Source organism: Scyliorhinus torazame, chromosome 4, assembly GCF_047496885.1.
Source record: "Scyliorhinus torazame isolate Kashiwa2021f chromosome 4, sScyTor2.1, whole genome shotgun sequence".
Lineage (NCBI taxonomy): Eukaryota > Metazoa > Chordata > Chondrichthyes > Carcharhiniformes > Scyliorhinidae > Scyliorhinus > Scyliorhinus torazame.
The window spans coordinates 154,911,210-154,936,644 of NC_092710.1; the positions used below are offsets into that span (position 1 = coordinate 154,911,210).

The following is a 25,435-nucleotide window of genomic DNA, read 5'->3' on the forward strand; positions in this document are numbered from 1 at the left end:
GGAATCCCAGATCTGTGTCTTGTTGTTACCTCTTGATGAAATCAGTTGGTATTAAGTGACTCTCGTTTATAAAGCGTTGCAAGATCTTTTTATAAATGTGAGTGTGGCTGAGCTTCACTGTTTGCAAACCATTTACAGAAGTTGAGGTTGAATAGTAAATCTGGCGGATGAGTAAGAAATTCAAACGATACACATAAAGCACCATTTGTTTATAGCACAGTGGTTAGCACTGTTGCTTCACAGCGCCAGGGTCCTGGTTCAATTCCCGGCTTGGGTCATTGTATGTGCAGAGTTTGCACGTTCTCCCTGTGTCTTCGTGGGTTTCCTCCGGGTGCTCCGGTTTCCTCCCACCAGTCCCAAAGACGTGGGGTGCGATTCTCCACTCCCACGCTGGTTGGGAGAATCGCCTGGGCCGCCAAAATTTCTGGGGACGCCGGTCCGACGCCCTCCCAAGCGGCGGGAACGGCCCGGTCGAGTTTCGCGGGCCGGAGAATCGCCGGAGACACCGTAAATGGCGATTCTCCGGCACCCCCGCTATTCTCAGGCCCGGATGGGCAGAGCGGCCAGGCCAAAACGGCGGGTTCCCCCTGGTGCCGTCCACACCTGGGGCGAAATTCTCCCCCAACGGCGCGATGTCCGCCGACTGGCGCCAAACACGGCGCCAATCAGACGGGCATCGCGCCGGCCCAAAGGTGCGGAATGCTCCGCATCTTTGGGGGCCGAGCCCCAACATTGAGGGGCTAGGCCGATGCCGGAGGGATTTCCGCCCCGCCAGCTGGCGGAAATGGCGTTTGTTTTATTTTTCTTAAGCTGCAAAACCTGCAGTGGCTCATAAGACCATAAGACATAGGAGTGGAAGTAAGGCCATTCGGCCCATCGAGTCCACTCCACCATTCAATCATGGCTGATTTCAACTCCATTTACCCGCTCTCTCTCCATAGCCCTTAATTCCTTGAGAAATCAAGAATTTATCAACTTCTGTCTTAAAGACACTCAACGTCCCGGCCTCCACCGCCCTCTGTGGCAATGAATTCCACAGACCCACCACTCTCTGGCTGAAGAAATTTCTCCTCATCTCTGTTCTAAAGTGACTCACTTTTGTTCTAAGGCTGTGCCCCCGGGTCCTAGTCTCCCCTGCTAATGGAAACAACTTCCCTACATCCACCCTATCTAAGCCATCATGTAGACGTCTACATGATAGAACACCTATTTGGCTCCCTTCACCTAACAAGACGTAAACCAACAATGTGGCACTGGAATTACATTTTTAACTCAATGGAATTTCAGATAAGTGAATTTAATAGTTGATTCAAAACAATTGATCTGCTTTCTGGCATGATGTGATTTTGGGCAATAAAACTGGATGGGGAAGGTGGGGTGGAGGGGGAGATGGAGGCTGTAAAGCGGAACTATTTTCATTGAGTATTAATGACCCAGGTTTTGCTGCTTGCAAGGTTGGAAGTAGTGGAGACCATCAGTGAAATTGTTTGTAGGAAATGAACTCCCATAGCTAAGGAGAATTATTTTAATTTCTTCACTGGAGTGCTGAATTTGGGCTGCGGTAGAGTGCTTAAGTGGGAATATTGTGACTGAGAGAGTTTGGTGCTCCATTAGTTTCCTACCTGTCCTCAGAGGCGAGTGGGGACCATCGGGGGCACCAACGGTGGGTTTTCAGAGGTGACGTCACATTTCAGAAAGTGACATGGGCCCAACAGGCACCGCTCCCATCAAATAAAACCAGAGAGCAGCCTGGGAAGCTGAGTGATACACCCGGAGTGTTCCAATTGGAGAAAAAAAACCTGAAAAGTAATGTCACAGGAAGTCTGTGATTTGATTGGCTAATAGGGAATCTGTGATAAATTTGAAAATCAAATTAGTGATTATAAGCTGCTTTCAAATCCAGGTAATAAGGAGAGATATGAAAACCAGTTGGAAATTAAAAACAAGCTTAAAAACAAATAAAATAAAATAAGAATGGAGGACCAGGGGGATGTGTTTCTCTTGCATGATGTGGGAGCTGGTGCACTCCATTGTGGTTCCTAGTGACTACATCTGTAGTAAGTGTTGGCTGCTTGAGGAACTCAGGCTTAGAGTTGATGAGCTGGAATCTGTGCTTCAGGCGCTGGAACACATCAGTGAGGGAGAAAGGTACCTGGACATTGTTTTTCAGGAGGCAGTCACACCCCTTAGACTAACCACCTTGAATTCAGCCAGTTGTCAGGGACAGGAGGGTGTGACTATTGGTGAAGCAGTTGAAATGAAATGAAATGAAATAAATCGCTATTGTCACGAGTAGGCTTCAATGAAGTTACTGTGAAAAGTCCCTAGTCGCCACATTCCAGCACCTGTTCGGGGAGGCTGGTACAGGAATTGAACCGTGCTGCTGGCCTGCCTTGGTCTGCTTTAAAAGCCAGCGATTTAGCCCAGTGTGCTAAACCAGCCCCTAATCCAGGAGGTAGGGTTGCAGGAGTCTCAGCCCTTGTCTTTGAGATTCTTGCTCTCTGCCTGGACCAGAACGGGGACTGCAGGGAGAATGAGCAAACTGACTACAGCACCATGGTACAGGGGGCCATTCAACTGGTGGGAGAGAAGAGAAATATAGCCGTAATCAGGGATAGTATAGTTAGGGGCATAGACACTGTTCTCTGTGACCAGGATCAAGAGTCCCAAAGGTTGTGTTGCCTACCTGGTTCCAGGGTTTGGGATATCTCATCTGGGCTGCAGAGGAACTTGGGAGTGGGAGGGTAATGATCCAGTTGTCGTGGTCTACCATCTAGGGGCTAAATTTAAAAGCCGAACCAAAAATGTAATCATCTCTGGCTTACTACATGAGCCATGAGCTAATTGATTAGGGAGGTAAATGTAAATGCTTAAAGATCGATGTGGGAGAAATGGGTTCGAATTTTAGGGATATTGGCACCGGTACTGGGGAAGAGGGGACCTGTTCCGATGGAACACTCTTCATTTGAATCATATTGCGAACAGAGTCATGGCAAATTCCATAACTAAGGCTGTAGATAGGGCTCTAAAGTGAATAGGAAAGGGGTGGCGGGGACGGGGATGGCGACGGGTTCAGCTGCAGGGAAAATTAGAAAACCAAAATGAAAGGAGGAGGTAGGAGTGCAGGTTAGCAATGTGATGGATGGTTACTAGATAATAAGTGTGAGCGACAGAACGGGTGTATGTCTTTTTGTACCATGGAATTATAAAAGAGTAAGGACATTTGACAATAGAACAAATTAAGGTTTGTGTCTAAATGCACAAAGCATTCAGAACAAAATTAATGAGTTAACAGCGCAAATGGAGACAAAATTTGGTGGCGATTATTGAGACATGGTTACAAGGAGACCAGGCCTGAGAATTTAATCCAAGGGTACTCAGTATTTTGGAAAGATAGACTGAAAGGAAAAGGAGGTGGTGTAGCTTTGCTGATGAAGAAAGGGATCCGGGCTTTAATGAGAAATGATATAAGCACTGGAGATCAAGTTGTTGAATCAATCTAGAGGGAAATAAGAAATAGCAAAGGAAAGAAGTTCCTGGTCCGAGTAATCTATAGGTCCCCAGAGTAGTTCTGCAGCGGGGCACAGTATAAACTAGGAAATACTGGGGGCTTGTAAGAAAGGTATGCCAAGAATCAAGGTGGTCCTAAAATGCACATCGACTAGATTAGTCACATTGACAAATGTAGCCTCGAGGAAGACATCATTGAATGTGTTAGAGATTGTTTTTTGGAGGACCCGGATTCGATCCTGGCCCTGGGTCACTGTCTGTGTAGATGTCCTTTAGAGTTTGCACATTCTCCTCATGTCTGCGTGGGTCTCGCCCCCACAACCCAAAAATGTGCAGGAGAAGTGGATAAACCACCCTAACATTGTCCCTTAATTGAAAAACAAAGAGATGATTTCTTGTTGTGGGACCAAGCCGGGAGCAGGCTATTTGATATTGTGTAATGAGAGGGATTAATTGGTCACTTCATAGTTGAGGATCCTCTAGGGAATAGCGACCAAAATATGATAGAATTCAAAATTCAGTTTGGGGGCGAGAAAGTGGAGTTCCACACTAATGTTCTGGAATTAAACAAAGATAATTACATCGGCATGAGGACGGATTTGGCCCAAGTTGAATGGACAGTAAGGCTAAAAGGTAGGACAGCTGATGAGCAGTGACAGTTTAAGGAGATACTCAATTCCTCACAACTAAAATATATTCCAAAGAGGAAGAAAGATGGTAAGAGGGGTAAAAAACCTCCATGGTTAAGCGATGAGGTGAAGGACAATATAAAGACAAAAACTAAGGTATACCATGTTGCAAAGGCCAGTGGCAGGCTGGAAGATTGGGAAACGTTCAAACAAAAACAAAGGGTTACTAAAAATGTAATAAGAAGAGCTTGGGTAAATTACAGAATCATAGAATTAGAATTTACAGTGCAGAAAGAGGCCATTCAGCCCATCAAGTCTGCACCAGCCCTTGGAAAGAGCACTCTACTTAAGCCTGCACCACTACCCTATCCCCACCTAACCTTTTGGACACTAAGGAACAATTTATCATGGCCAATCCACCTAACATGAACATCTTTGGACTGTGGGAGGAAACGGGAGCACCCGGAGAAAACCCACGCAGACACGGGGAGAACATGCAAACTCCACACAGTCACCCGAGGCCGGAATAGAACCTGGGACGCTGGCGTTGTGGCGCCACAGTGCTAACAGCTGTGCCACCGCGCTGTACAATTACAAAAGAAAGCTAATGCAAAACATCAGAATGGATATCAAAAGCTTCTGTAAGTACATAAAGGAAAGAGAGTTGCTAAAGTAATGTCGGTCCCTTGGAAGATGAAACAGGAGAGGTTTTTTTAATAAACATTTTATTGAGGTTTTTTTTGGCATTATAGCAGCAATATAAAGAATGTATTTGAAAATATAAACATAGTACAAATATCACCTCCTTCCCCCACAGGTCCCACCATTAATCAACCCCCTCATCTACGCTAACCCAGCCCCCTCTCCCCTGCTGACGATTAATTCTCTGCGAAGAAGTCGATGAATGGTTGCCACCTCCGGGTGAACCCTAACAGTGAGCCTCTCAAGGTGAACTTAATTTTCTCCAGACAGAGAAAGCTAGCCATGTCAGATAGCCAGGTCTCCGACTTCGGGGGCCTTGAGTCCCTCCATGCTAGTAATATCCGCCTCAGGGCTACCAGGGAAGCAAAGGCCAGAACGTCTGCCTCTTTATCCTCCTGGATTCCCGGGTCCTGCGACACCCCGAAAATCGCCACATCTGGACTCAATGCCACCCTTGTTTTTAATACCGTGGACATGACGTCAGCAAACCCCTGCCAAAATCCCCTCCGCTTTGGACATGCCCAGAACATGTGGACAGAAACAGGAGAGTTAAGGGTGGGGAACACCGAAGTGGTAGAGGTGCTAAATCAATATTTTGCCTTAGTTTTCATGGTCGAGGACCGTCGGAATGGTAATTCATAGAGGTAATAGGAATAATAGAAAGGGTGGAACTTAGAACAATCATCATCAATAGGGAAACCATACTCAACAAACTATTGGGGTTGAAGGCAGACAAGTCCCCAGGGCCTGATGGCTTACATCCTAGGGTGTTCAGGAAGTGGCAGTGGAGATAGTGGACCGATTGGTTATAATCCAAAATTCTCTGGACAAGGGAAAGGTTCCAGTGGATTTGAAAAATGTAATGCCCTTATTCAAAAAGGGAGGGAGGCAGAATGTAGAAAATTACAGACCAGTGCTGTTGTTGGGAAATTGTTCAAATCCATTATGCAGGTACAGCAGATAATAAGGAAAGCAAATGGAATGTTGGCATTATAGCTAAAGGAATAGAGTATAAAGGTAAGGAAGTGTTGTTGCAGCTGTACAAGGCATTGGTGATACTGCACCTGGATATTGTGCACAGTTTTGGTCCCCTTATTTGAGGAAAGATGGAGTTACATTGAAGGCAGTTCAGAGGAGGTTCACTAGATTGATTCCAGAGATAAGGGGTTTGTCATATGAAGAGAGGTTGACCAGTTTAGGCCTATACTGTTGAGAAGAATATTTAGAAGAATGAGAGGAGTTCAAATTGTGGCATGTAAGGTGATAAGGGGTATGGAGAAAGTAAACGTGGAGCAGATGTTTCCACTTGTGGGGCATTCTGGAACAAGAGGTCATAGTCTCACAATAAGAGTTAGCAACTTTAAAACCGATGACCTCTCCCAAAGGGTCATGAATCTGTGGAATTCGCTACTCCAAGAGTGCAGTGCATGCTGGGACAGTGAGTACATTTAAGGAGGAATTAGATAGATTTTTAATTAATAATGTGTTGAAGGGTTACAGTGAGCGGGTGGGGTGGTAGAGATGAGGCCATGATGAGATCAGCCATGATCGTATTGAATGGTGGAGCAGGCTCGGGAGGCTACATTGCCAACTCCTGCACCTAACTCTTAAGTTCTAAGAAAGAACTATTCTATCTAATTGCCACTCTTGGCCTGTAGCCCTGTTGGTAACAGCACCTCGCGCACACGTCTGGTGTCCTTGATCAATAAAGGAATCAGGGGTTAGGGAGAGAAGGTGGGAGAATGCGGATGAGGAACATATCAGCCAGGATCGAATGCAGGAGCAGACTCGATGGGCTGAATGGCCTAATTGTGCTCCTATATCTTATAGTCTTCACAGGATGTGGAAGTTGCTGGCTAGGCCACCATTTATTGCCCCTCCCTAATCACCCTTGAGAAGGAGTTGGTGAGTTGCCTTCTTAAACTACTGCAGCTAATAGAATGGGGGAATAGAACTGAATGGATTGTTCTACAATGAGCCAATATGGACTCTGGACATGTGGCCTCTTTCTGTGCTGTAATAGCTCTATACTTCGTCAGTTGATTTGTAAGCCACCCAGCTAGCAGCTGATCCCGTAGGATGTACTGGCATACCACATATAATGCTGAGAGGGAGGAGGTGGATGTCAAAACAGTTGATTAAAGAATATAGCTCCAAGTTATTCTTGGCTTTGTTACTTGAATGCAATTTCTCACATGCAGTCGCATGATATAACCTTACTTTTGCTGAAGTATGGCAAACGGCTATAATTGTCAATGATGAAAATGTTAGGAAACAATCCATTCAAAGGTTATCAGCTGTTGAATAATGCCATTCTCTTTCCATGTGGTTTGAAATCTTGTTATTCAGGTGAAAATACAGCCTCCTCCTTCAAATAAAAGGACTCTTTGAGCGGGATTCTTCTGTGGCGCACCCCCCGCCGGCAGCAGAATTCTAGGTCCCATCAGCCGGCCAATGGGGTTTCCATTGTGGGCAGCCCCACGGGGTCGGGAAATTCCCGGGCATGGGTGCGTTGCCAGTGCAACGGAGAATTCCGCCAGTGGAGAATCCAGCCGTTTATCTTTTGTAGCCCATTCACCTAATTTGTAAAGATTTTAAAAGTCAAATCCAAGTGCAGCCTAAACATTTTTTTTTTAGTTACCTGGGGCGAAATTCTCCGGAAACGGCGCGATGTCCGCCGACTGGTGCCCAAAACGGCGCAAGTCAGACGGGCATCGCGCCGCCCCAAAGGCGCGGAATGCTCCGCATCTTTGGGGGCCGAGCCCCAACCTTGAGGGGCTAGGTCGGCACCGGACGAACTTCCGCCCCGCCAGCTGGCGGAAAAGGCCTTTGATGCCCGCCAGCTGGCGTGGAAATTACATCTCCGGGCGGCGCATGCGCGGGAGCGTTAGCGGCCGCTGACAGCTTCCCACGCATGCGCAGTGGAGGGAGTCTCTTCTGCCTCCGCCATGGTGTAGACCGTGGCGGAGGCGGAAGGGAAAGAGTGCCCCCACGGCACAGGCCCGCCCGCGGATCGGTGGGCCCCGATCGCGGGCCAGGCCACCGGGGGGCACCCCCCGGGGTCAGATCGCCCTGCGCCCCCCCAGGACCCCGGAGCCCGCCCGCGCCGCCTTGTCCCACCAGTAAGGTAGGTGGTTTAATTTACGCCGGCGGGACAGGCATTTTAGCGGTGGGACTTCGGCCCATCCAGGCCGGAGAATCGCGCGGGGGGGCCCGACAACCGGCGCGACGCGATTCCCGCCCCCGCCGAATCTCCGGTGCCAGAGACTTCGGCAACCGGTGGGGGCGGGATTCACGCCAGCCCCCGGCGATTCTCCGACCCGGCGGGGGGGTCGGAGAATTTCGCCCCTGATCTTTTCTACTCATTTTACCTTTCATCTAAGGCAAAGTTAAAGGCCTAGAATACAAGTTTCTCATTGTGAGGACTGCTGACCCACTTTCACCTGACTACTGAATTCTTGATTAGCTTTTAATCGTTTTGTGACTCAAGGACGCTGAATATCACGAGGTGCTAACCGTGGACTGGGGAAAATGCAATGGGCTAGATGCTGTCTTTAAAGGATCTGGATTCGGATCCAATCTAGATTAATGGGATGAAACATTTCTTTATTTCCAAAGATAGTGGTTCTGCCACTAGAGATTTCCAGCGATTTGACCTCGTGGGTAGAATAGACAATTTCGCCCCCAGGTTTCAATGTTCAGGTTGCTGTTCTAAATTGGGGTGAAACCATTAATCAAACAGGAGTATCAAAACACCCCTCTTAACATGACACCTTCCATCTATCCTAATATATATATTACCCTAATACATATGTATATTATATATCTATGTTTCCATAATCTTACAGACCAAAAGGTATAATCCTAAAATGTAACCTTACAAGCCTCACAATTGTAACTCATCATAGCTATGTCTATTATTATACGTGAGAAATTAGCGTAATAAACTTTTGGAATGATGAGAACAGGTCTGTTGTGTGACGTGATGAAACTACAGTGGCAGTATTTGTCATGTATCACTCTTATGAAATTGAGCAGTAACTTGACAATTGCAATGAAGCAATTGAATTTTCTGGTAAATTTTAATTTGGTAACAGTGGAAAATGATGACTGTAAATAACTTTTAGGACTATTACAAATTTAACCATAGAATGAACCTGATTAAGAAATGTGTTTTTTGTCCTTTGCTATGGGGATTGTCCACAATGAACATCATTGTCTTTTGTGCCGAATGTACTAACATAAGAACTAAGAGCAGGAATAGGCTATCTGGCCCCTTGAGCCTGCTCCGCCATTCAATAAGATCATGGCTGATCTTTTTGTGGACTCAGCTCCACTTATCTGTCTGCTTACCGTAACCTTCATTCCTTTGCTGTTCAAAAATCTATCTAACTTTGCCTGAAAAACATTTAACGAGGTAGCCTCAAACTGCTTCACTGGGCAGGGAATCCCACAGATTCACGACCCTTTGGGTGAATAAGAAGTTCCTCATATCCGTCCTAAATCTTCTCCCCCTTATTTTGAGGCTATGTCCCTTAGTTCTAGTTTGACTCGCCAGTGGAAACAACCTCCCTGCTTCTATTCCAGCTATTCCCCTCATAAGATCCTCCCCTCATTCTTCTAAATTCCAATGAGTATAGTGTCAGCCTACTTAGTCTCTCCTTATAAGCTTATCCTCGCAACTCCGGAATCAACCCAGTGAATCTCCTCTTCAGGCCCTTCAGTGCATCGTTTCTCAAGTAAGGAGACCAAAACTTTACACGGGTGTGGCCTCACCAGCACCATACACAGCTGCAACGTAACCTCCCTGCAGTTAAACTCCATCCCTCTAGCAATGACGGACAAAATTTCATTTGCTGCCTTAAGTATTTGCTGCACCTGTAAACCAACGTTTTGTGATTCATGCGCAAGGACACCCGGGTCCCTCTGCATAGCAGTGTGCTGCAATTATTTTTGTTCAAATAATCCATTTTGTTGTTGTTCCCACCAAAATGGATGATTTCACATTTACCAACATTGAACTCCATCTACCAGACCCTTGCCCACTCACTCAAACTATCGATATCCCTCTGCAGACTTTCAATGTCCTCTGCACACTTGGCTCTACCACTCATCCTAGTGTCATCAGCGAACCTTTACACATTTACACTTGGTCCCCAATTCCAGATTATCAATGTAAATTGTAAACAAATGCAGAGCTAACATTGAACCCTGAGGCACACCACTAGCCAATGCGTTCTTATGTTCTTATATTAAGTGTAACAGATCGATCTGTCTTGATGCCCTGGAATACTGTGGGCCAGATTCTCAGATTCTGAGGCTAAGTGCGGAGGATCTGTGGCGTTTTAGGTGGAAAAACGCCCCCTCACTGATGCTGCGACCGGTGAGGGGCTAGCAGCCACGCCATGAAAAACACCCGGCCTCCATGAAACAAATGGCCGGGTCCGTGGCCGCACATGTGCGTGGCGAAGACCTACAGTGGTTGTGCCGTAAAACATGGCGGCAGTCGTGCGCGGACCCGACCTGCCAGATAGTGGTACTCTGGCCACCCCCCACCAGTACCCCAGCCCTCACAGAAGCCCCCCCTACCCCCACCCTGGCCAGCAGCACGGCTACCGCCACGCCGGGTTCCCGCACGGCTGAGACCACAAATGAACCGTGCCATCGGGAACCTGGCCCATCGGGGCGGAGCATCGGGGGAGGGCCTTCAGGTGATGCGCTGAGGCCGTCTCAACAGTGTGTGGCACGCGCCACGATGACACTGTTTCAGAGGGGGCGGAGCATAAAAAACCTGTGTCAACCAGGTGCCCCCCCCCCCCCGATTTCGCCGTCAAAAGGAATTCTCTACCCGATCGCTAAATTGGCGTCAGGGAATGGAGAATCCCGCCCAGTGTATTTCATGTCACCTGAGTAGACAATATATTCTATATTAATCAGCAAGTCCAATTTAATGGTCGACGTATTCACATTGACAAAAGATTTAGGATGGAATTCTAAGTCCCGTTGTGGGGCGGAAACGTGGAGTGTTTCCTGCTGCTGAGACTAGTGGGAAAACACACCAAAACTTCTAGACCTGACTTCATTAATTATGCAACTGGATGTCTTGCGCTGTGTTCTGAGGTGGGGCAGGTCTGATGGTGTGTAGTCTGCCATTCGATCTGGATGCCATATTGGTAAGATGATCAACATCAATGACCCACCATTAAAGAAAGAAGATGGATCTCCTGAAATTGCAGTTGGATCTCTGGGAGCACTCTGAAGCTGGAAGATGTGTTTACTGAGAAAGGAGATGGAACTCCATGAACATTCTGAGTCTGGAAGATGGACCTCCGCCAGGACGCTGAATCTGGAAGGTCCACCTGTAGATGTTCCCCACCCACGGCTGTGGTGTTCCGAGGTCCAGAGTTTGTGGGCAGCCTCGACCCTGAACCAGGGAGGCAGCCACAGGCATGGCTCAGGTCAGTCCTGCATGTTTTCCCGCTGGCATCGTGGAGAATCGGGTGTGAGTGGTCTAACCTTCATCTGCCTCCCACGAGCAGAGTTTCACACCAGCCTCCAGCAGGTTTCCCAATCTGCCATAGTGGATCCCATTCGAAGCTCCCACTTTAAATGCACGCTGGAGTGAAGCCGATTCCTCCGCCTTCTGCTGTGGGGACTTGGAAGAATTCTATCCTTTACATGTGCAGTCATGCTCCCTAGTCGCCCCATTTTTATTGAAATTTAGAGCGAAGGATCCTTTGTGTACATGTACCTAATAATGTTTCGCAGCCTGGGTATTGGCACTACTATTAGTTTTGGAGGGCAAGTGGACTGTTGTTGCCGACAGGAAGCATGGTCTAATTGAAGTAAACGAGGGATCACCAGGATATATTTGCTTCTATGGTAAAGAAAACATTTTTTTAAGTCGCTCTCTGCATCAATTGAAGAAGGCAGCTCAGCAACACCTCTTTGAGGAGTGGGCAATACACGCTGGCCTGGCCCAACATGCCCACATCCTGTGAAAGAATTAACAAACAATCCATATTAAAAAGACAACCAATGAACGGTTATAAACTAGTGACTGTTTAGTAAAATATTTTTCAGCATCTTAGTGAACATACTTCACTGTAAATGAGTCATACTTGCAGTACCTAGATGAGTTTAACAAGGATATGTTTGCTTGTGAATGCTTTTGGGTGATTTCTTAATGCCCAAAGGGTTCAAAATCAGTCCATATAGTTGTATGTCAATGACAAAAAAAGTTTAAATGCTTGTTTTTTATTGCTGTGCAGACCGGATTGAAACATTTATTCATTTGCTTTTAGGCAAAGGTTCCTTCACATCTGGCTACTTCACCTATCCTTGTATCGGAAGGTGCGGCACCAAAAGAAGGAACAGTGGGAAGAAGCTTTCTTGATCGACCGAGAAATTTTGAATCTTGTGGATCCACACCAGCGTCAATATCTATTCATGTTACTCAGGCCTCTCCAGAGAACCAATTGAGTTGCAGCTCAGTAAAGAAAAGAAGAAAAAGGAGGCGGAAATCAAGAGTGGACAGTGTAAAAAGAGATGATAATGCTGATTCTTCAGAGAATGAAGACATGTTTCCAATTGAAATCAGCTCTGAAGAAGAAACTGAATTCACTGAAACCACCAGGTATGTACAAAAAATTCACAATGTACAATAAATCAGAGAAACTATTGTTGTATTCATTGGGAATATACTCCTTTGATTACTTGCAGCTTTGTTTGCTTTTGGGATTCAGAAATAAATTTTAGTTTTTAAAACTTTTTTATTCAGTTCCCCTTGGATGATTAATCAATAAATAGCCTTTTCAGATTTATTGTGGATTTCTGGTACTTTTTTTTTGTGTATATAAATTTAACCTTTTAAACCTTGACTATTTTATCTGTACATGCACATTAGCTTGACATCAGTGTTTAAAAGGTTGTTAATCTGTTATCCACGACACTATTAAACCATTGCTTGCAGAAGCTGCAAATATTTGTTTTGCTTATCAGAAAAACTAGATTTAAAAACTCAACTTACAATACCATAATTTACAGGATCCCTATTTCCATTGTCACTCTGTGCATTACACTTGCTCTGAATTTTCGTTCTGTTTTCCTACCTAGTTGACTACGAATACAGGAAAAGTATAACTTTATTTTCTTATTCTCTTAGAATCTGGCTAGCTATTTGTACAGGTCAGATTAGTGATTGATTGATTGATATTTATTGTCACATGTACCGAAGTACATTGAAAAGTATTTTTCTGCCAGACAGCTCCTCCAGAAATTGGCACAGTATTGGAATTGCCTGTCCAAATCTGTCTTTTATTACTGGATTCTGTGAGATCAAGATGGAACTGCACAATTTGACTGCAGCTAACATCAGCCAATTAGTTTTGCGAAGTGAATGGAAAATTGTGGATCTCTGTCTAGCATTTATCATTTTGGACCTTGGTAACTGGAGAAATGACAAAATAAAATGTGGCATGTGTAAAATATACTTAGCAAGATAAAGCTGTGAGGAAAGTGGAAAGCTCACATTTTGGGTAGAACCCTTCACCAGTTCGGTCAACATGAAAGACAAGCAAATGAATGGACCCAGTTAAAATGGAAAGGGAGTGGGGGGGAAGAAACGAACAGGAGCCCCAATTATTGGAGGATTGACTGACTCTGTGACATGCTTGAAGGAAAAAGGATGTTGTTAGGTGACAAAATTATTTCAGTGACAGTGATAACACATGAGAGGTCTTTGTAAAATAACATCAGGATAAACATTACAAATGGAGTGAGGAACCCAATCTAAAAATACTGTGGAAAGTTAAGTTGATAGAAACATCACCTACAGCTTAGAAAATAAGAAACTGAATGGGTAGAAGAACAAAGGGATTCAATAATCTAAATAATATTAGCATCACAAACCAACAAAGCAATTAAAAATGCTAGCAACTAGGAGTTATTTCTTGGGACATAGAATTCAAAATTAGTGAAGTTGTGATACTTGTTGCGAACCCTGGTCTGGTCATATTTTTAAAAATGAATTTAGAGTACCCAATTATATAATTTTTTCCAATTTAGCATGGCCAATCCACCTATCCTGCGCATCTTTGGGTTGTGGGGTGAGACCCACCCAGACACTGGGGGGGATGTGCAAACTGCACACGGACAGTGACCCGGGGGCAAGGATCGAACCCGGTCCTCGGTGTCGTGAGGCAGCAGTGCTAACCACTGCGCCACCATGCCACCCCCTCGGTCAGGTCATACTTGAAAGTATTATGCACAGGTCCATTTTTCATACTATAAAAAGGACATAGAAGTACTGGAGAAATATTGGGCGAGGGAGATTACAGCTATTGTGAAAGCTGGAACAGGCTGGGGCTTTTTTCTTCCGAAAATGGGAGAGTTAGAGGTTACTTGATAGAAGCTGGACAGGGTAGATCTGGAGAGAATGGGCTCCGTTTTAATTCTACAACTGGATGGGCTTTGTATGAGTTAAAATTTCACCCAGTGTTTCCACTTGTGGGAAAATAGTTGCCCATAAATTCGGGATAAATCTTTACTCAGAGAGTGGTTAGAATGTGAAACTGGAATACCAGAGCAATTGGTTGAGGCAAATAACTTAGATGCTTTCAAGGAAACTAGGTAAATATATAGAGAAAACAAAATGGAAAGATATGTTGAAGATACAAATGGAATAAGAGAAGACTTGTGGGATATAAACACCAGGACAAACAAAATGGCCATGTGATCTGTTTTTGTGTAATAGGCTGTTCCTTCCATCTTACCCACAATGGCAGAACATTCAACTTTCTTGACTCTATCCCCTTTGTAACCCAAATGCCTCCCCAAAAACATTTCTTTCTTTATTACTTCAGTCACCTTCCCAAATATTTTTCCCATTGCTTCTTGATGTCTGTTGCCACTTGGGAGTGCTTTGGGATGGTTATTATCGTGCATGGATTATATAAATGAAACCTGAGTGAGTTTGTGTTGCTTTCAAAACTTTTTGAAAGGATGATTGACAGCTGAGCCAGTGCCTATTGTGGTAGATTTACAGGAGGGAGGCTGGGGGAAATAGAATCTGCACTAGGACAGCAGGAATTGAAGCTCCCGATTGCAAAATATCTGCTGCTGCTGTTCATTGCATCTGTAGAATTATAGAAATCCTAACTGTATGATATGTTAAACAGCAGTAGTAGTTCGTAGTAAGGATACAAATTTAAAAAAAAAATTTTTTTTTAAAATTAAAGTTTTGCAAAGTTTTTCATAAATAGTAATAATCCCAACACAGCAAAATAGAGTGAACATTAACATAGTGCAAAAAGAGAATATACAATAGCAATTGACTAGACGTGACCCCATGCGCCTCAGTCTTCCCACACCCTCCCAACGGAGCACTCACCCCCACACCCCTATGTGTCGCTGCTGCTGACGTTTTAATTTTCCCTGAGAAGCCATCGGACGGTATTATGCCCCCGCTCAACAGCAGCAGCTCTGTACACTTGGGAAAATTATTTACAACATAAGTAGGCATCTGTTCGTGGTGTTGTCGTCCCTTGCTTCTCCCAGACTGAGTTTGCTGCCGTTGTCGTCTCGTTCCGCTTCTGCGCACTTCCGCTTCTGCGGCCCTCCCGTCTTCCCCGTTTTCTCTGTTCCTGTGGACGTTAAGTTTGTTAACGTTTCCCTGCCTCCCCCCTCCCCCTCCCTGGCTCTCCTGTATTGATTGTTCTGTCTCTTCCCCCTTCCCCCTGTGGCTCGCCTTTCCTTCCTCTTAGATTTAGCTGCCCCCCTCTCCCGGTCTATCTCTCCCTCTCATGCTTTGGCTACTCTCCCCTGTTTCTTAGCTACCTGGCTATTCTTCTGCTTGTTTGTTGGCCACAAACAGGTCTCTGAACAATTGGGTGAATGGCTCCCACGTTCTGTGGAAGCCGTCGTCTGACCCTCGGATGGCGAATTTGATTTTCTCCATTTGGAGAGATTCCGAGAGGTCGGACAGCCAGTCTGCAGCTTTGGGTGGTGCTGCTAAGGATACAAAATTGACTAAGGATAGCAAGCAGCGAATTGTAATTAATTACTTTCTTCAAGCAGAAGGGAATATGGTGTTCTCTAGGTTTGGGTACTAGAATCACTGCTATTTTTGATGTACACTCATGATTTGGACTTACAGGATCAGGACACAACTCTGAAATTTGTAGATAATATGAAAGTTTGAAGTGTATTAAACAGTGGAGGGAAATAGACATTGGTTTCAAGGGGATCTGAGCAAGCTGGTGGAAAAACAATACAAGCTAAATAGTACAACTTTGAGTGCCAGAATAGGGAAACCTGGGAGTATTTGCTCAAATGTGGCAGGTCAGACTTGGAAAGCAGTTGGAATAATGGGCGTTATAATTAGAGGCGCAGAATACAAACATCGGGAGGTTATGCTGGGCCTCCATAAATTGCTAGCTCAACCACAGCTGAAATAAAGTGTTGAATTCTGGGCACGGTAGGAAGGATATGGAGGCTCTGAGGTGGGTGCAGAAGAGATTGATTTGGGATGGTTCTAAGGATGAAGGATTACAATAATGTCAATTGACTGGGGAAGCAGGGGTTGCTGTCCTGAGAGCACAGAAGGAAAAATGGTAATTTATTAGAATTGTTTAAAACGTTGAAGGGTTTAGACAGAATAAATAAAAATAAATAAAAATGTGAGTGGCTGATGGCTCAACAACCATAGGCAGCTGACTTCTGGTGATTGACAAAATAGTCAGAGGCTACATGAATAGTTTATGTAGTTAGTGGTTGGGATTTGCAATGCTTGATTAAGGGTGTTGGAAGATGACTCTTTAGTAGCTTTCAAGGAGTTGGACAAATACTTGAAGGAGATATGGGAAATAAGTTGGCGTGGGACCAACTTGATTGCTGTCTGAAAGAGCAGGTGGAGACTTGTTGGGCTGAATGGCTGTCTCCCGGTGTAGTATTCCATAACAGCTGACCTATTTTCTCAAGTTTACTCTGCATGATGCAGAACAAGTGTGTTGGTTTCATTTCTCCCAAGTGCCAGTGACTAATTATAGTAGTGAGCTCTATCCAAATTACATTTGTTATTTATTTTGTAGATCATTGCCTACGCACTGAATGTACTAAAGATCATGTAGCAGTTATCCAGTGTCATCTTTCTTTTTCATATGTCACGTAATATGCATTGAAACCTCTTGTGGATTGCTGGCCTGAGGTTCTTTATCTTGAGTCAGTTGTACTTTTGAACCAAATCGTGAAAAATTATCTTTTTAAAAATAAATTTATAGTACCCAATTCATTTTTTCCAATTAAGGGGCAATTTACGGTGGCCAATCCACCTAACCTGCACATCTTTGGGTTGTGGGGTGAAACCCATGCGAACACATGGAGAATGTGCAAACTCCACACAGACAGTGACCCAGAGCCGGGATTGAACCTGGGACCTCGGCGCCATGAGGCTGCAGGGCTAACCCACTGCACCACCGTGCTGCCCAAAAATCGTCACCTTAACTCCAACCAGAGTAAAACCGTGCTGCATGTTAATGGCTCTGGTAGTTTGAGGAGAATGAGGAGAGAACCCCTGTGCGGTTATTATTTTGGTTGCTCACTACAGATTTGATGTGATAGAAAAGATCTGAGGGGTAGGATTTTACTGGTTAATTGTGAATGGAAGCTCTGGACTTTTCCATTTATTTGAAAATGACTTTTTTGTGAATAACTGAGAAATCTTCCAATTTTATCCGAGGTAAAATAATGAAAAAGCTTGACGACAGCGCCACTTAGTGCCTAATGCACATCACTGCAGAAAGCCCATGATTGGCAAATCTCATGTGTTTGCACTTCACATCTATAGACATTTGCATGGGCTGATTTATTTGATATGCATGCACACATTTGTTTTAAAGGCATAGAATATAAATGTTAGGAAGCTATGCTGAACCGACATACAGCCGAAAACAGTTGTGGTAATCAAACAAAAATATTGGTCAGAGCAACAATGTCAATCGCGAGCCCAGAAAGCTGCCTATTGAGTTGTAGTGATTGCTGTGTTGTGGTCTAAGTCAAGGGGATATCTTGGCTGAAACAGCGCAGATGTCGACAAACAGATAAACAACCAGTAACATTGAGGCAAATCAGGAAATTCACCCAAATATTAGCACGTTTGATTTAACTTTTCAAACAGGAAGATAAATAAATACAGTTTGTTAAGATGGAAGCTAAACTGAGGATATACAAATATTAAACATAATTTAAAAAAATGATATGTGCATTATTATGGGCGACACAGTAGCACAGTGGTTAGCACTGTCGCTTCACAGCGCCAGGGTCCCAGGTTCGATTACTGACTTGGGTCACTGTCTGTATGGAGTCTGCACGTTCTCCCCGTGTCTGCATGGGTTTCCTCCGGATGCTCCAGTTTCCTCTCACAAATCCCGAAGGACATGCTGTTAATTAATTTGGACATTCTGAATTCTCCCTCTATGTATCCGAACAGGTACCGGAATGTGACGAATAGGGGATTTTCACAGTACCTTCACTGCAGTGTTAATGTAAGCCTACCTGTGACAATAAAGATTATTATTGTAGTTATATGCATCACTGTATATACACAAGGGGTTAATGTAAATACACTACAACTAAGTAACCACTAGAGGGAGCACCAGTGGAGTTTATATACATAGACAAACCGGACGTCAGGAGACTCTTTACAGGAACGGCAGCTGGTGAGCAGGACACAGATAGGCAGCTCAGATGTAACATAGTATAAGTGCTGGAGAGAGAACAAACTCATAGAAATAAAGCATCTACTTCAACTGTAAGACTACGAGCTTTATTCAGACACAAGGAATAATACATGGTACCAGGTGACTTCAGAATGCTTACTAGAAGTTTAGACAAAATGCAGACAAAGCTAGATCGAAAACGGAAGTAAACCCGTACGTGGGGAGACTTTGCTGAGTTGATGAAACTCGTTGGAACTCCACCGCAGCTGAAAGCAACCGGGAATTTAAGTCATAGATGGAAAATCTTTAAACAAACGTTCAAACGGTATATCGTAGCTAAGGAATTGAGCACGGCCTCAGAAGAAATAAAAATAGCACTTCTACTAGCAGGACATGAAGCTAGAGAAATCTATAACTGCTTTAATTACTTGAAAGGTGACGACAACACCAAATTATCAATAGTCCTTAAAAATTTGAAGATTACTGTAACACCAGTAACAATGCTGCTTTAAGACATTCAATGCTCAGAGACATAATTGCACAGGGAATGAGTGTTGTGAAACTCAAACAGTCATCGAACAGAAAGGTTTAATGCTGGAAATCGCGATTGACAAGTGCAGATTGCAAGAAAAAAATAACTAAGTTTTTAACAAGAAAAAAACGCGAAAAAGTTCTTTTCCACAGGTCTGAAGAAATTAAAATGGCATCTGAGCACATTTTAAACTGCCCGGGGACCAAAAGACGCAAATCTGGGTCTGCGCATGCGCGGGAAACCGCAACCGCGCATGCGCAATTGAGAAAAGAAGTTTTGGGTGCAGATCGTTGCGCATGTGCAGTTTACGAAAAAGCGCACAGTAAAGGGAAATCGATCTGTGCATGCGCAATCGATTCCTTCACTTTACGTCATGAGTGTCATGACGTCGGACAATTCAGACATTGCCCACTTAAAGGGGAAATGCCCGAAAATCACAAACCAGACACTTAAAGGCACAAAACCAACAAATCTAACCTTCAAAAGGCACAACCATGCCTGAACCTCTACCAGCAGTTGAACATAACTTTCGCAGCACCCTGGAAGAAGCAGTTAGCACCACCCAAAGTGAAGAGCACAATGACAAAACCAAAACCAAAGAAGATGATTTGTTCATTGAACATGAAGAGGACAATAACAAATAAAGATGATTTGTTTATCGAAGAATACTACACAGACATGGCTGAGTTATTTGGATATGATGATCATAAAGCATCAGTGCCGCGGTGAAAAGCTCAACACGACTCTACTCATGGTAGAAGAATCCAATACCATGATGCAATGGCAGATCGTCGATACATTGGATGACAGCAACCTGTCGAGTACCCAAGAAGAAAACAATGCCACACAGCGAGTACTGAACGACTCCATTGAGAGAGCACAGGGTGGCAGAGGTCCCCGTGGAGGGCTCGGAGGCTGTCCACTTGTGTGTTGGCACATGTGCCGCGGGACAGGGCATCAGGAGGCTCGTTTAGCTTCCTGGGACGATACAAGATCTCGTAGTTGTAGGTGGAGAGTTCGATCCTCCACCGCAAGATCTTAGCGTTTTTTATCTTGCCCCGCTGTGCATTATCGAACATGAAAGCAACTGACCGTTGGTCAGTGAGGAGAGTGAATCTTCCTGCTGGCCAGGTAATACCTCCAATGTCGCATAGCTTCTACTATGGCCTGGGCCTCCTTTTCGACTGAGGAGTGGCGGATTTCGGAAGCATGGAGGGTACGTGAGAAGAAGACCACGGGTCTGTCCGCTTGGTTGAGGGTGGCCGCCAGAGCTACGTCAGATGCATCGCTCTCGACCTGGAAGGGGAGGGACTCATCGATGGCGTGCATCGTGGCCTTTGCAAAGTCTGCTTTGATGCGGCTGAAGGCCTGGCATGCCTCTATCGACAGGGGAAAAGCTGTGGATTGGATCAGGGGATGGGCCTTGTCTGCATAGTTGGGGACCCATTGGGCCTAGTAAGAGAAAACCCTAGGCAGCGCTTCAGGGCCTTGGAGCAGTGAGGGAGGGGGGACTCCATAAGGGGGTGCATGCGTTCAGGGTCGGGGCCTATAACTCCATTTCGCACTACGTGGCCGAGGATGGCTAGGCGGTCGGTGCTAAACACTCATTTCTCCTTGTTATATGTAAGGTTAAGGATCTTTGCGGTCTGGAGGAATTTTCGGAGGTTGGTGTCGTGGTCCTGCTGGTCGTGGCCGCAGATGGTGACATTATCGAGATACGGGAATGTTGCCCGTAAACTGTACCGGTCAACCATTCGGTCCATCTCACGCTGGAAGACCGAGACCACGTTGGTGACACTGAAGGGAACCCTTAAGAAGTGATAGAGCCGCCCGTCTGCCTCGAAGGCAGTGTATTTGCCGATGGGGAGCTGATGGTAGGCGGACCTAAGATCCACCGTGGAGAAGACCTTGTAATACGCGATCCTGTTTACCAGGTTGGATATGCGGGGGAGAGGGTACGCGTCCAGCTGCGTAAACCTGTTGATGGTCTGACTGTAGTCGATGACCATCCTATGCTTCTCCCCGGTCTTTAGCACCACTACTTGAGCTCTCCAGGGACTGTTGCTAGCTTCAATGACTCCTTCCCTCAGTAGCGTTTGGACCTCTGACCTAATAACGATCCGATCCTGGGCACTGTACCGTCTGCTCCTGGTGGCGACGGGTTTGCAATCCGGGGTGAGGTTCGCAAACAGGGAAGGCGGATTGACCTTGAGGGTTGCGAGACCGCAGACAGTGAGGGGGGTGTAGGGCCGCTGAATTTGAAAGTTAGACTTTGGAGATTGCACTGGAAGTCTAACCCTAGGAGTGTGGCCGTGCAGAGGTGGGGAAGGACGTAGAGCCGTTAATTTTTAAACTTCCTTCCCTGGACTGTGAGGTTTGCTACACAAAACCCCTTTATCTCTACTGAGTGGGAACCGGAGGCCAGGGAGATTTTTTTAATTAACGGGGTGGACGAGGAGAGAACAGAGCCTTACCGTGTCGGGGTGTATGAAGCTCTCCGTGCTCCCAGAGTCAATTAAGCAGGACGTCTCGTGCCCGTTGATTAGTACTGTTGTTGTAGCAGTTGAGAGTGTTCGAGGCCGGGACTGATCCAGGGTCACCGAGGCTAATCTCAGCAGTTGAGTGTTCTCTTCGGGCGGTGTGCGGTCAGCCGAGCTGGTGTCCTGGGAGTCCATCCAAGATGGTGGCACCCATTGATCGCACATGGCTGGGGGTGCACAAAATGGCGGCGCCTGTCCATCGAACGTGGCGTCCGCGGGACAAGTTGGCGGCGCCCGGGGGCCGCACGAGGACCGTGGCGAGGTTTATGGTGGCGGTCCGCATTCGCTGCCGGAGACCGCGGCGACTGCACGGGCCTGGCATACCACCACGAAGTGGTCCTTTTTACCGCATCCCTTGCAGGTGGATGCGCGGGCCGGGCAGCGCTGCCGGGGATGCTTGGCCTGCCCGCAAAAGTAGCAGCAGGGCCCCCCGGGGTTGCCAGGCTGCTTTGCAGCACAAGCTTGTGGGGGGATGGGTGATGTCTCTGGGTCGGCTGCAGAGGGGTTCCACGCTGCCCAGGGGGCTGCCGCGCGGTCGGGAACGTAAGCGCGGGCGTTTCTGGAGGCCACATCCAGGGAACCTGCAAGGGCCCGTGCCTCCTTGAGGCCTCGGGTGTCTTTTTCCAGCAATCGCTGGCGGATTTGGGAGGACAGCATACCTGCCACGAAAGCGTCCCGGATCAAGAGTTCTGTGTGGTCGCTCGCCGAAACTTGCGGGCAGCTGCAGTTTCTCCCCAACACCGGGAGCGCATGGTAGAATTCTTCCAGCGATTTTCCCCAGGGATGTGTCGCCTCGTTGCTAGCCGATGTCGGGCGTCGACCTGGTTTACCGGGCGAATATAATGTCCTTTTAGCAGCTCTATTGCTGCATCAAAGTCTTCCGCGTCCTCGATGAGGGTGTAAATTTCCGGGCTCACCCTCGAGTGCAGGACTTGCATTTTCTGTTCTACCGTGGGTGTGTTTTCGGCCGTTCCGAGATACCCGTTGAAACACGCCAGCCAGTGCTTGAAGATTGCCGCTGAGTTTGCCGCGTGGGGGCTGAGTTGCAGACACTTCGGCTTGATTCGGAGCTCCATCCTTTTAAATCTAGCTTATTAAATTGATGCATGATCAACGACCACTGAAGCGAGGTTGTAATCCAACTGAAGCCTTTAATAAGCAGCATGGTAGCCTTGTGGATAGCACAATTGCTTCACAGCTCCAGGGTCCCAGGTTCGATTCCGGCTTGGGTCACTGTCTGTGCGGAGTCTGCACATCCTCCCCGTATGTGCGTGGGTTTCCTCCGGGTGCTCCGGTTTCCTCCCACAGTCCAAAGATGTGCAGGTTAGGTGGATTGGCCATAATAAATTGCCCTTAGTGTCCAAAATTGCCCTTAGTGTTGGGTGGGGTTACTGGATTATGGGGATAGGGTGGCGGTGTTGACCTTGGGTAGGGTGCTCTTCCCAAGAGCCGGTGCAGACTCGATGGGCCGAATGGCCTCCTTCTGCACTGTAAATTCTATGATGTTTCCCCCAGCAGCTCAGGTACAGAATGAAGGCTGTTGGGGCGGCACGGGCTCTTGCAGGGCGGAGCTACCATACAGCTTGACCAATAGGAAACATACAATATCTACCAATGGTGTTCCAGCATTACCAGGTACCGTAATACCTCTACACAGACTACCACAATGGTTAGCAGAAGTTTGGATAAGCTCAAGTTAACAGTGGGAGGCCAACTCGCTGTCTGTAGGAATAGTTGTCCCATGATTAAAATTTGTGAGGAATAAGTTGTAATCAAGCATGAACTGTACAGGTGATCTTTACTGAAATATAAATGTGTGTAATTTCTTGTCTTTAATATATTTTATAAAAGTAAGGGTGTAATAATGTAATAACATTCTTTTGTCTTAAAGAGTTGCTGTGGTATGTTAAAACCTGTCATTTCTGGAATAATATTAATGATTTTGTTACCAATGAAAGGCACTTGCAAAGCCTTATTAGCTCTCTGTGCTAAAGAGGCTCATGTGGCAAGGATGTCAGAAATGAGGGGCGAAATTCTCCCCCAACGGCGCGATGTCCAACCGACTGGCGCCAAAAACGGCGCCAATCAGACGGGCATCGCGCCGGCCCAAAGGTGCGGAATGCTCCGCATCTTTGGGGGCCGAGCCCCAACATTGAGGGGCTAGGCCGGCGCCGGCGGGATTTCCGCCCCGCCAGCTGGCGGAAATGGCGTTTGTTGCCCCGCCAGCTGGCAGAAATGGCGTTTGGTGCCCCGCCAGCTGGCGCGGAAATGCGGCGCATGCGCGGGAGCGTCAGCGGCCGCCGACAGTTTCTCGCGCATGCGCAGTGGGGAGAGTCTCTTCCGCCTCCGCCATGGTGGAGGCCGTGGCGGAGGCGGAAGGGAAAGAGTGCCCCCACGGCACAGGCCCGCCCGTGGATCGGTGGGCCCTGATCGCGGGCCAGGCCACCGTGGGGACACCCCCCGGCGTCAGATCGCCCCGCGCACCCCCGGAGCCCGCCCACGCCGCCTGGGCCGACAGGCAATTTCTGGGCTGGACTTCGGCCCATCCGGGCCGGAGAATTGAACGGGGGGTCCCGCCAACCGGCGCGGCCCGATTCCCGCCCCCGCCCAATCTCCGGTACCGGAGACTTCGGCGGGGGCGGGATTCACGGCGGCCAACGGCCATTCTCCGACCCTGCGGGGGTCAGAGAATGACGCCCAAGGTTTGTAACATTTAATCCAAGAAGTGGACGAATTAAACATTCAGTTCTGTCTCTTCATAATGTCAATTTGTGATGTTTTGCATTGTAAATCAATTTTTGTTGGACCCAACTAGAAAATAATGACGGGGAGGCCAAACGATTTCTTCTATGCTTTTTATACCAAGTGGTAATCTGTGCAATATCATTATCTCAGCAGTTGAGTGTTCTCTTCGGGTGTTGTGCGGTCAGCCGAGCTGGGGTCCTGGGAGTCCATCCAAGATGGCAGCTCCCATTGATCGCAGGTGGCTGGGGGATGCACAAAATGGCGGTGCCTGTCCATCGAACGTGGCGTCCGCGGGGGCAGCACGGTAGCATTGTGGAGAGCACAATTGCTTCACAGCTCCAGGGTCCCAGGTTCGATTCCGGCTTGGGTCACTGTCTGTGCGGAGTCTGCACATCCTCCCCGTGTGTGCGTGGGTTTCCTCCGGGTGCTACTGTTTCCTCCCACAGTCCAAAGATGTGCAGGTTAGGTGGATTGGCCATGATAAATTGCTCTTCGTGTCCAGAATTGCCCATAGTGTTGGGTGGGGTCACTGGGTTATGGGGATAGGGTGGAGGTGTTGACCTTGGGTAGGGTGCTCTTTCCGGGAGCCGGTGCAGACACGTTGAGCCAAATGGCCTCCTTCTGCACTGTAAATTCTATGATAATCTATGATTATTCACCATGCATTGTTTTGAACGATTACGATTTGCCATTTAGAGCTTCCCACTGTTTACTACATTTGTTTTCCCTCTTCAGGAACTCAGCAAATATGTACAGTGATAAGCAACTGCAGGTCAGTACCTCAGTTAACTTCACCCACTCTTCGGTGCATCCCCTTTCAGACAGCGAATGTTCATCCAGACATAGGTATGTGGTCGTTTGTGATACTCGCAATGTCTCTGACTCGTTCCTGCATTAATAGATATTGTACTAATGTTCGATCTGTGCTTTCTTTGTCTGATCAATGTATTTGTAACGGCAAGCAACAAATAATAAGCTTTAATTTGGGTGGTATTTAATTTTGCTGGTATTTAAAATGTTAATTAACATGGCTCACTACCACAATGTAATCATTTTGAGTAG

General features: G+C 46.6%; 1 protein-coding gene across 3 annotated transcripts in view; it reads left to right on the plus strand.

The window, feature by feature from the left end:
* Window positions 1-25,435, plus strand: part of lpin1a (lipin 1a) — a 164,372-nt gene that overhangs the window by 45,126 nt on the left and 93,811 nt on the right. For all 3 annotated transcript variants that reach the window (XM_072498798.1, XM_072498799.1, XM_072498801.1), the window contains 2 exons: window positions 12,146-12,477; window positions 25,109-25,219. In XM_072498798.1, the coding sequence (XP_072354899.1) occupies window positions 12,146-12,477; window positions 25,109-25,219 (443 nt within the window). The remainder of the gene's footprint in view (window positions 1-12,145; window positions 12,478-25,108; window positions 25,220-25,435) is intronic.